Source organism: Pyxicephalus adspersus, chromosome 10, assembly GCF_032062135.1.
Source record: "Pyxicephalus adspersus chromosome 10, UCB_Pads_2.0, whole genome shotgun sequence".
Classification (NCBI taxonomy): Eukaryota; Metazoa; Chordata; class Amphibia; order Anura; family Pyxicephalidae; genus Pyxicephalus; species Pyxicephalus adspersus.
In genome coordinates, this window is record NC_092867.1 from 59033349 (window position 1) to 59044962 (window position 11614).

General features: G+C 45.7%; 4 protein-coding genes across 11 annotated transcripts in view; 2 read left to right on the forward strand and 2 right to left on the reverse strand.

The window, feature by feature from the left end:
- LOC140338957 (uncharacterized) overlaps positions 1-11614 on the forward strand; it is a 275025-nt gene that overhangs the window by 200703 nt on the left and 62708 nt on the right. The gene's annotated exons all lie outside the window — the stretch shown is intronic.
- LOC140338972 (uncharacterized) overlaps positions 1-11614 on the reverse strand; it is a 93671-nt gene that overhangs the window by 44418 nt on the left and 37639 nt on the right. The window lies entirely within an intron of this gene.
- LOC140338906 (uncharacterized) overlaps positions 1-11614 on the forward strand; it is a 155616-nt gene that overhangs the window by 7252 nt on the left and 136750 nt on the right. The gene's annotated exons all lie outside the window — the stretch shown is intronic.
- On the reverse strand, positions 3996-7260 carry LOC140338987 (uncharacterized). Of its 5 annotated transcripts, XM_072423430.1 has the most exons (6): positions 7136-7260; positions 6815-6928; positions 6074-6208; positions 5946-5997; positions 5361-5816; positions 3996-5276 (listed from the first exon to the last, which is right to left on the reverse strand). In XM_072423430.1, the coding sequence occupies exons 2-6, from the start codon at positions 6881-6883 to the stop codon at positions 4216-4218; spliced, it is 1773 nt and encodes a 590-aa protein (XP_072279531.1). In that variant the 5' UTR covers positions 6884-6928; positions 7136-7260; the 3' UTR covers positions 3996-4215. The 5 variants fall into 5 exon arrangements, with proteins under 5 accessions (XP_072279531.1, XP_072279528.1, XP_072279529.1 ...); XM_072423427.1 differs by having other exon boundaries at positions 3996-5816; XM_072423428.1 differs by having other exon boundaries at positions 3996-5816; positions 7034-7142.

Genomic DNA, 11614 nt, shown 5'->3' on the forward strand with positions numbered 1-11614 from the left:
TCCCTCCGCTCCTCTTCTGCTGCATCTCTTTGTAGTTCTCTCCATTGGCTTCCATTTCACCTTAGAATCAAATTCATCTCCTGTGCTTTGCCTTCTAATCTCTACACAGTTATTGTCCCACTTACATCTCTGACCTGGTAGGAAAATACTCCCCCCTGAATATAATGGAATCCCCCTCCCATGGCCATTAATATGTTGTCCTTCTAATCCATGGCCAATATCATAGCGTCCCCATGTACCATGGTCAAAAAATTGGAGTCACAATCTACCATGATCAATAATATGGAGTCCTGAGCTACCATGGCCAATATTATGGAGTTCCCATGTATCATGGCCAATAATATGGAGTTCCCATGTATCATGGCCAATAATATGGAGCACCCCCCCCCCCATGCCCATTATTGTTGTCCGCCCTTTCCATGGCCAATAACATGGATCCCCTATGTACCATAGTAAATAATATGGAGTCCCTAGCTACCATGGCCAATAACATGTTGCCCCCAGCTACCAAGCCTGGTGATTATGGTCAACAATATGGAGTCCCCAGCTACCATGGTCAATATTATGGAGTCTCCTCTTTCATAGCCAATGGAGTCCCCCCTTTCATAGCCAATAATATGGAGTCCCCCTCCCATGTCCGTTAATATGTTGCCCACCCCATCAATGGCCAATAACATGGAGTCCATGTACCATGGTCAAAAAATTGGAGTCCCAAATATACAATGATCAATAATATGGAGACCCTAGCTACTATAGCCATTTAAAATTGAGTCCTCTTCCCATGGCCAATAAGATAGAGCCCCCTTTCATGGCCAATACAATGGAGTCCCCCTCCCATGGTCAATATTATGGACTCCCCAGCTTCCATGGACAATAACATAGAGTCCCCAGCTACCATGGCCAATAATATGGACTTTCCACTTTCATAGCCAATAGTATGGAGTCTCCCCCCCCCCCCACCCCATGCCCAGTAATATGGTGTTCCCAGCTACGATGACAAATAAAATGGAGTTCCCATGTACCATGGCCAATAATGCATAGTCCTTTTTTACCATGGCCAATAATATGTTGTCTCCAGCTACCATGGCCACGTGATTATGGTCAATAATATGGAGTCCCCAGCTACCATGGCCAATATGGCGTCCTCCCTCCCATGGCTAATAATATGGAGTCCCCCCCCCCCCCCATGCCCACTAATATGTTTTCCCTCCTTTTCATGGCCAATAACATGGAGTCCCCATGTACCATGGTCAATGTTATGGAGTCACCAAGTACCATGGCCAAGAAAAAGGAATTTCCATGTACCATGGCCAATAGTATGGAGTTTCTCCTTTCATAGACAATATTATGGAGTCCCATGCCCATTAATATGTTGTACCACCTACCACGACCAATAATATGGAGTCCTCATGTACCATGGTCAATATTATGGAATCCCCAGTTACTATGGCCAATAATATGGAGTCTCCCCTTTCATAGCCAAAAAAACAAGAGGACTAGCTACCATGGCCAATAATATGGAGTCCCCAGCTACCACAGCCAATAATATGGAGTCCCTATGTACCATGGCCATTAATAAGGAGTACCCCCTTCCATGGCCAATATTATGCCCCCCCCCCATGCCCAATAATATGTTGTCCCCAGCTACCATGGCCAGTAATATGGAGTCCCTCCTTTCCATGACCAATAATATTGAGTCCCCATGAGCCATGGCCAATAATATGGAGTCCCATGTACCATAGCCAATGAAGTGGAGTTCCCACGTTCCATGGCCAATAAAATAAAGGCCCCAGCTACCATGGCCAATATAATGGAATCCTCATGTACTATGGTCAATAATATAAAGGCTGCAGCTACCATGGCCAAATTTATGGAGTCCCCCACCCATGCCCAATAACCTGTTGTCCCTAGCTACAATGGCCAAAAAGATGTTGTACTCAGCTACCATGGCTAATAACATGGAGTCCCCATGTACAATGGCCAATAATATGGAGTCCCCAGCTAGCATGGCCAATACTATGGATTCCCCATGTACCATGGTCAACAAATATGGAGTCACTGTGTACTATAGCCAATAATATGGAGTCTCCAGCAACCATGGCCATTAATATAGAGTTCCCTTCCCATGCCCAATAACATGTTGTCCCCAGCTACCATGGGCAATAATATGATGTTATCCTTTTAATAGCCAATAATATAGAGTGTGTGTCCTAGGAGATTGGAAAGGAGATCACATACCCCCCCCCCCCCCCCACATACCCATTAATATGTTGTCCCCCAGCTACCACGATCAATAATATAGATTTCCCCCTTCCGTGGCCAATGATATAGAGTTATGCTTTTCATAATAATATGGAGTCCCCCCTCTTATGCCCAGTAATATGTTGCCCCCCAGCTACCACGACCAATAAAACTGAGTCCTCATGTACCATGGCCAACAATATAAAGTCCCCAGCTACCGTGGCCAATATTCTGAAGTGAAAAAAAGTTAAAAAATGGAAGATCCTCTATCTATATTGGGACTTTTTAGGCCAAATCATTTACAGAACAAATATGTTTAAAAACCTTTACTTCAACATGAAGTACATATCCACACTATTTCAACAAAGTAAAAACATACAAAGTATATTTGGTTTTTAAACATATTTGTCCTGTAATTGAATTGGCCTAAAAAGTCCCAAAATTATGTTTTTTTCTTTTTGAGTATTATGAAGTCCCCATGTACCATCGTCAAAAATATAGATTTCCTATATACCGTGGCCAATAATATGGAGTCCTCATGTGACATGGCCAATAATATGGAGTTCCCACATGCCATTGCCAATAATATGGAGTCTCCCTTTTCATAGCCAATAAAATGGAGTCTCCAGCTACCATGGCCAATAATATGGACTCCCCCCTTTTATAGCCAAATTTATACAGTCCCCCTACCATGCCCAATAACATGTTGTCCCCCGCGACCATGGCCAATATTATGTGGTCCCCAGCTACCATAGCCAATTATATGGAGTCCTCAGCTACCGTGGCCAATAATATTGGGTCCCCCCTCCCATGTCCATTAATATGTTGTCCCTAACTACAACAGCCATTAATATGGAGTCCTCCCTATCTATGGCCAATAATATATAGTCCTCATGTATCATGGGCAATAATATAGAGTCCCTATGCACCATATCCAATAATATGGAATCCCCATGCACCATAGCCAATAATATGGAATCCCCATGAACCATATCCAATAATATGGAATCCCCATGCACCATAGCCAATAATATGGAGTTTGCATGTACCATGGCCAAAAATATGGAGCTTCCCCCTCAATGCCCAATAATATGTTGTCCCCAGCTACTACGACAAATAATATGGGGTCCCCTTGTACTATGGCCAATAATATGGAGTCCCCTTGTACCATGGCCAATAATATGGAGTCCCCTTGTACTATGGCCAATAATATGGAGTCCCCCCTCCCATGCCCAGTAATATGTTGTCCCCAGCTACTATGACAAATAATATGGGGTCCCCATTTACCATGGCCAATAATATGGAGTCCCCCCTCCCATGCCCAGTAATATGTTGTCCCCAGCTACTACGACAAATAATATGGAGTCCCCTTGTACTATGGCCAATAATATGGAGTCCCCTTGTACCATGGCCAATAACATGGGAGTCCCCCCCTCCCATGCTCAGTAATATGTTGTCCCCAGCTACTACGACAAATAATATGGGGTCCCCATGTACCATGGCCAATAATATGGAGTCTCCAGCTACCACGGCCTTTGTGTGGTTAAGACCTGATGTTGGATGTTCCCCCACACCAAATTGGTGATCCTATGTTTTTATAGAGGGGGCTTTGTACCCCAAGGCACAGTATTTTGGAGGGGTGCCTACATATTTCAGGTATGTTCATATGGTTGGGTAAGGACTATAACCTGAGCATTACTAGTAGTGGGTGTGTCTGGAAATTCCGGAGTTCCCAAATCACCAGGACTACAGTAGGGTTGAGAAGTGGAGCTGAAGCCAAAATGACTTCACACAAAACTCATGTTTATTGAATGAAAAAACCAGGAAGAAACGACAAGTCCACCAGTTACGAGGAAAGGTCCAGCTTAGCACACTCACTTAGGAGTCCATAAAGAAGTCCGGGGTTTCAATGGGTTTAATATTAACCCAAAATTTCCCCCTCCTCACAAAGCCTATCCCGCAATCCCCACAGAATTAGGGTTTCGCCACCACATGAGTCTTCCGATGCTGGTTGAGGTCGAAGCGTCTGCAATAACTCTTGTTGCATTCTAGGCAGGTGTATGGCTTCAGTCCAGTGTGAATCCTCTGATGCTTGATCAGATCAGCTTTCCTGGAACAGCATTTGTAACATTCTAAACACTGATATGGTTTTTCTCCTGTATGAACTCTCTGATGAACAATCATTTGTGACCGAGTGCGAAAACTCTTCCCGCACTCGGAGCAGATAAACTTTTTTCCATCTGTGTGAATCTTCTGGTGTTGGAAGAGGCTGCGAGGGGAGCAGAGGAGTTTCCCACACTCAGGGCATGAATACGGCCTAAATCTTGTGTGGATCTTGCCATGATTTGTCAGTTCAGCCTTGGTGGAAAAACTTAAACCGCACTCAACACATGTCAAAGGTTTCCTTCCTCCATGGCTATGGCTACGATGTACGGCTAGACTGGATTGTTTGCTAAAACACTGCTCACAATCTAAGCACTGAAAACTTTTCTCCTCTGAGTGAACCTTGAGGTGCTGAATAAGATCTTCATTGTTCTGGAAAAACTTCCCACACTCAGTACAAAAAAACGGCGTACAGCTTCCTGCATCATCGGTAAGTTTAGGGAGGATCTGTCTCAGCTTTTTATTATTGAGCTCTTCCTGAGCGTCCACAACATTCCACTTGAAACAAACGGCTCCTCCATCTGTAACTTCTCTTTCCAAGGAGTCCTTACGAGGTACAAGAATTGGTGGACATTGTGGAGAGATGTCAGGTTCTCCTGAAGGTTCTTCATTAGAAACAAAGAGTTCCTCCTTAACCTTGGCTTGTGGAAGATCTCCATCCATCGAGACGTCAGTGTGGAGAAGATTTCCCTCCTCAGATATGGGGAGACGCTCAATAATAGGACTTATGACAATGTCACCTGGGTTTGGTTCCTTCTTCATGCCAACAGATACAAGCTCGGGGTGGTCAATGTCTGTGGGATTCCTTTCTTCCAGGGGCTCCTCATTACAAGATGGAGATCCATTGTCTAGTGTGGCTTCTTCTTGAGGATCTGGAGGAAAAAGAAGGCTGGATAAATGAGGAGGCATATTGGCTTCTAAAGATCGTCCTTCAAAAACAAAGGATTCTGACTTACTCAGCTTTTTATTTCTGAGAACTCCCTGAGGGTCAACATTCCACTTGAAACAAACTGCGGCTCTATCTGTAACTTCTCCTTCCGAGGAGGCCTCCTGAGGAACAAGACTTGGCGGACATGGAGGGGAAACATGAGGTTCTTGGAAAGGTTCATCAGAAACAAAGAGTTCCTCCTTAACCTGAGTAGGTGAGTGGTGTGTAGACACATTGGAGTGTGGAAGGTCTCCATCCATCGAGACGTCAGTGTGGGGAAGATTTCCCTCCTCAGATATGGAGGGATGCTCAATAATACGACTTATTACATTTTCACCTGGGTCTGGCTCCTCCTTGATACTAACAGATACAAGGTGGGGGAGGTCTTTGGGTGAATGGACAATGTGGGTGGAATTCCATTCCTCCAGGGGCTCCGCCTTACAGGATGGAGATCTTTCATCAGATGGAGCTTCATCTGGAGGATCTGCAGGACAGAAAGAGTTGGATGAATGAGGAGGAACATTTCCCATGTTGAGGTGTGGATATAGGAGACACATATACACAGGGTGACAATGTACATTGTATGCACAGAGGGGTCTAACAGACATCTTACCCCATGACCAGAGGGACGGCTGATTGTCCATCACATCTCCTTCTACACCTCCCTGTACAGAGACAATGACAACTTATAGGAACCATCCAGACACATCCCATAATAATCTCCCACAATTCCCGGCTCACCTCCCCCATCAGCAGCTCCATCATCTTGGTGATAACTTCTAGAATCTTCTTCATGTTGTCTCTCTCGGGTTTCATGGAGTGACATGGAGGAACCATGATGGTCAGATGGTCACCTGACTTCACGGGAGAACAACTCTGGAATAAAGAGTCACGGAGATGTCATGACATGAATAGCGAAGTCATGTGACTTCCCAAAATCCTCTTCCTCATTGGTCAGGACTATGTTTTATTATAGAGATCAGAGTCATGTGACCTCCCAGAATCCTCCTCAGCAGTCAGGTCTGTGTTTTATTATAGAGATCAGTCATGTGACCTCCCAGAATCCTCCTCAGCAGTCAGGTCTGTGTTCTCCCAGAATCCTCCTCAGCAGTCAGGTCTGTGTTTTATTATAGAGATCAGTCATGTGACCTCCCAGAATCCTCCTCAGCAGTCAGGTCTGTGTTCTATTATAGAGATCAGAGTCATGTGACCTCCCAGAATCCTCCTCACGGGTCTGGTCTGTGTTATTATAGAGATCAGAGTCATGTGACCCCCCCAGAATCCTCCTCACTGGTAAGGTCTGTGTTGTTATAGAGATATACTAGATTGTAAGCTCTTCGGGGCAGGGTCCTCTCCTCCTGTATCACTATCTGTATTAGTCTGTCATTTGCAATCCCTATTTATTGTACAGCGCTGCGTAATATGTTGGTGCTATATAAATCCTGTTTAATAATAATAATCGGAGTCATGTGACCTCCTCACCTGTCCGCTCAGCTGGTAGATGATCTCCAGGGTCAGGTTGAGTATCCTCTCGGTCATGGTGTCCTCCATGTTTGCTCAGACGTTTGTTGGTGGGAAGACACTCTTGGCTCAGCTCTACACAAGAAAGTAAAACAATTGTTGTGTCTGCATGGAGTATGTATGATGTGTGATGAGTCCTCCACACATATAAGGGAGAAACCTTACAGATAACTCACCCACCTACAGCTCAACTACAGGGACCCCCCCATAACATCGTAACTTGGCATCCTCTGTCCCCGGAACCCTCTTCACCCATCCCCCAGCAGTCCCAGCACTTCTTACCGCCATCCTCACCCAGCTACACACAGGAAGTCACCTCCTCCCTCGCACTGCATTATGGGAGTTGTAGTCTCCTGCAGAGTCTGTGCTGGGATTGGTGGAGGGGACATGTGACCTGCAGTCATGTGATCGTTCTGCGGCTCCCAGTGTAACAAGATGGAGGTATTTGTGGTACTACAAGTGTCAGGAAATGTTACAGAACAACACGATACCCTCAGCTTCTATAAAAGTAATTATTAGTCTTTATTGGATGGGTACAATGACCCCAAACAGTTCCAGCAGAAGATACCTGCATTTACCCCAGAGAGGGCAGTCATGTGACTGGGTCAGGGGGAAGCTGGGATTTGTTTACCCCAGAAAGTGTCAGCACTGAATTGTCTGATATCAGCCAATCAGATGGTGACCATTGCTGGATTGTGATGTGATATAAAGGTATTATTTTATATAACCTTCTCATGGCCCATCCGGGCCCATTATCTGCTCTCTCCAACAAGTGCGGGAAGCAGGCTCGGCGCTCGCATTCATTCTTCAAGCATTACAATAATTCAACATTTTCCACATATATCATGCAGACCGACACATCAGAAACAAAGTATAAACCGGAGTTTACAATTCCTTGTAACATTAGATGAAGATTTTACCTCCCAACTCGAAGCATTAAAGGGTTACCCGGGGATCATTACGTTCAAAGGCGTCTTATCTCTCGTTTACCCCCCTAGCGGTCTGATTCCGCCCAAAATTCAAAGTGCTACATTTATTTTCCATTGTAGGCTATAATTCTTAGGCATAACTCACCGATATTTAATACATTTACCAAATTTATTATTAAACTTTAAATAACAAAACATAAAAAATCTGTTAAAAAAATACAAATAAAAAAAAATATTCAAACGTAATATAACTGTACAGAAGTGTATATAATATATATAATATAGATATAATATATGAATCTTTCCTTGTATTGGACTTCCAATGTATTGGACTTACAGCTATTTTCTATTCAATCCAATACAAAATTATTTGAATTTCCTGCTGATCCTCCCGCACCTCACCAGCGTCACCGGCAAACCCCCGAGATCATCTCTGCATTCGCCGGCTGGGGATGGAGGAGGAAGGACGTGTCCCCGGGACCGAGGAGGAAGGATGTGTCCCCAGGACCGAGGAGAAAGCACGTGTCCCCAGGACCGAGGAGAAAGGACGTGTCCCCAGGACCGAGGAGGAAGGACGTGTCCCCAGGACCGAGGAGGAAGGACATGTCCCCAGGACTCAGGATAAAGGACGTGTCCCCAGGACCGAGGAAGAAGGACGTGTCCCCGGGACCGAGGAGGAAGTCCCCAGGACTCAGGATAAAGGACGTGTCCCCAGGACCGAGGAAGAAGGACGTGTCCCCGGGACCGAGGAGGAAGGACATGTCCCCAGGACTCAACATAAAGGACGTGTCCCCAGGACTGAGGAGGAAGGACGTGTCCCCAGGACCGAGGATGAAGGACGTGTTCCCAGGACCGAGGAGAAAGGACGTGTCCCCAGGACCGAGGAGGAAGGACATGTCCCCAGGACTCAGGATAATGGACGTGTCCCCAGGATCGAGGAGGAAGGACGTGTCCCCAGGACTGAAGAGGAAGGACTTGTCCCCAGGACCGAGGAAGGAGGACGTGTCCCCAGGACCGAGGAGGAAGGACGTGTCCCCAGGACCGAGGAGGAAGGACGTGTCCCCAGGACCGAGGATGAAGGACGTGTCCCCAGGACTGAGGAGGAAGGACGTGTCACCAGGACGGAGGAGGAAGGACATGTCCCCAGGACCGAGGAGAAAGGACATGTCCCCAGGACTCAGGATAAAGGACGTGTCCCCAGGACTGAGGAGGAAGGACGTGTCCCCAGGATCAAGAAGGAAGGACGTGTCCCCAGGATCGAGGAGGAAGGACGTGTCCCCAGGACCGAGGAGGAGGGATGTGTCCCCAGGACCGAGGAGGAAGGACGTGTCCCCAGGACCAAGGAGAAAGGACGTGTCCCCAGGACCGAGGAGAAAGGACGTGTCCCCAGGACCGAGGACAAAGGACGTGTCCCCAGGACCGAGGAGGAATGACGTATCCCTAGGACCTGCGGGACCAGCAATGCCGGGGGACAGCAACGGAACAAGGTAAGTGGGGTTTTTAAGGTAAAAGCGACCCCGAGTGTGACTCTGGAATGCCAGTTTTTGCCTTAAAAATTCAACTCAAGTGACACTCAGGAATACCGCTGGGGGGGGGGGTTAATGGATGGGGATTGGAGTTCTATATATGACTCTCATATTTCAAAGATTTGTGGAACTTACTTTAGTTACTGTAGTTACTTTATCCATGCCATATGGAATACATAGGCCAGTTTGTGTTTATATGGCACCATTGTTGGAGGCTGTGAGTCCACTTATCCAAAATAGTTTTCTTAGCTCCTGGGGAGACAATGGATAACAAATTACGGCTTTGTCTGGTGATTCGTGCACCCTGTAAGTTTATTGTTCTTAGGATTGCCCATTCTGGGTATAACGGTACATAAGTTATAAGATGGAAGAAACACAGCCACCTTGCCTTAACCTTGCCTTTAAAAATGTCCATGCCATGTTTTCCTGCATTTTGAATGCGTTTACGTTGCAAATGATTGTACACATGGGAAAAGGCCCCATTGGAAGCAATTTCCAGCGGTAACCCCGCGTTTTAATTGTTTAAACGTTGCAATCAATGACGTGCCTCAGGTAAATGGTGTAGATTAGCCCATTGGAATGCATGGAAATTTCAAACATGGGCTTTTAAAGTCTCAGCTCAAACGCTGGGGAAAACGTGTAGACTAAGCCTTTGTCTACAAATTTACCAACAAACTGATTGTCATTGTATGAAATGTAGGCCATTTCTGTACTAAAGGAGAAAAAGTTAAATGAGGTATATCCTGATTATCCCAAACGGGCAGAAAAAAAGATCAGTGGCTATTCAAACAGTGGCATCCCCGAATCATGTGCTATATTTGCCAACAAGAGTAGATTATAGGTTTAGAAGAAACTTCTTCAGGGAGTAAATCCCAGTGGATATGGAGAAGCCCCTTCTCTACAATTGCCTCCCTCCTAAACCCCACACCTGCTGCCCCCACAACATCCTTCTCTGCCCAAGACATTGCCACCTACTTTATAGATAAAATAGACAAAATCAGACATGATGTCTCTGCCCAATGCTGCAGCCAGACTCATCCATCCTTCCCTCCGCTCCTCTTCCGCTGCATCTCTTTGTAGTTCTCTCCATTGGCTTCCATTTCATCTTAGAATCAAATTCATCTCCTGTGCTTTGCCTTCAAATCCCTCCACAGTTATTGTCCTACTTACATTTCTGACCCAGTAAAAAAATATTCCCCCAGCAGCTCTCTCCGCTCCTCCAATGACCTACTAATGACTTCCTCACTCATAACCACATCACACGCACGGATACAAGACTTCTCTAGAGCTGCTCCAACTCTCTGGAATGGTCTCCTCGTCCTATTCGGCTTGTTCCTACTTTCTGGTCACTTAAAAGAGAACTTCAAAACTCAACGCTTCCACCTCACCTACCCGTCTTCTTCTGTCTCCTGAATCCTCACTACTCCCCACCATTCCATGCTCTTCGGGGAAGTGTCCTCTCCTCCTGTGTCACTATCTGTATCTGTCTGTCATTTACAAACCCTTTTTAATGTACAGCGCTGCGTAATATGTTGGCGCTATATAAAAAATATAAAATATTAATAATAATAATACTATGCAGCTAGCACCATTCCAGGTTTACTGGAGTTGCAACACATAAATATAACTAAGATGGTTTTTAGCCAGTTGATAACAAAACAAATATAAGATGAAATAAACATTTTCTGTATATATATTTCACCAAGCACAAGGGGGCGCGCTTTGCATCTGGAGGAAACGAAGTTTAAGCTCCGGATAAGGAAGGGATTCTTCACTGTAAGGTCTGTGAAAATGTGGAATCGGCTCCCTCAGGAAGGAGTTTCAGCAACTACTATAGATTGCTTTAAGAAAAAGCTGGATGATTTCTAGAAAGACAGAATATAACTGGGGATTAAGGATTTAAAGTAAAGATAACAGAGACTGCTGATCCAGGGAACATCCGATTGTCTGATGGAATCGGGAAGGATTTTTTTTCCCCGTTATGGGTGCCGTGACGGGTGGAAAACCAGATTGGGGTCCGGGCCTCCCGAGTCCCCCTGGATGGAGGAGGTCAGGTCTTCTATTCGATGGATCTCATTCATTAATTCCCTGCCACCACAGACGTACGGGAGGATTGGGTTTTACTCCAGTATGCGGATATTCACCAGCTTCCGTGTCTATTCACCAAATGTTTGTACATTTTCAGGGAGAAAGAGGAAGAATGCAGTGTCATCAGGGACTTCAGTCATCTGTTGGCTCTTTTTGTTGACCAGTAATGCCGCTAATGCGGGCTTTCCCAGGGGATGTGAAGAATGGAGCCTAGAATC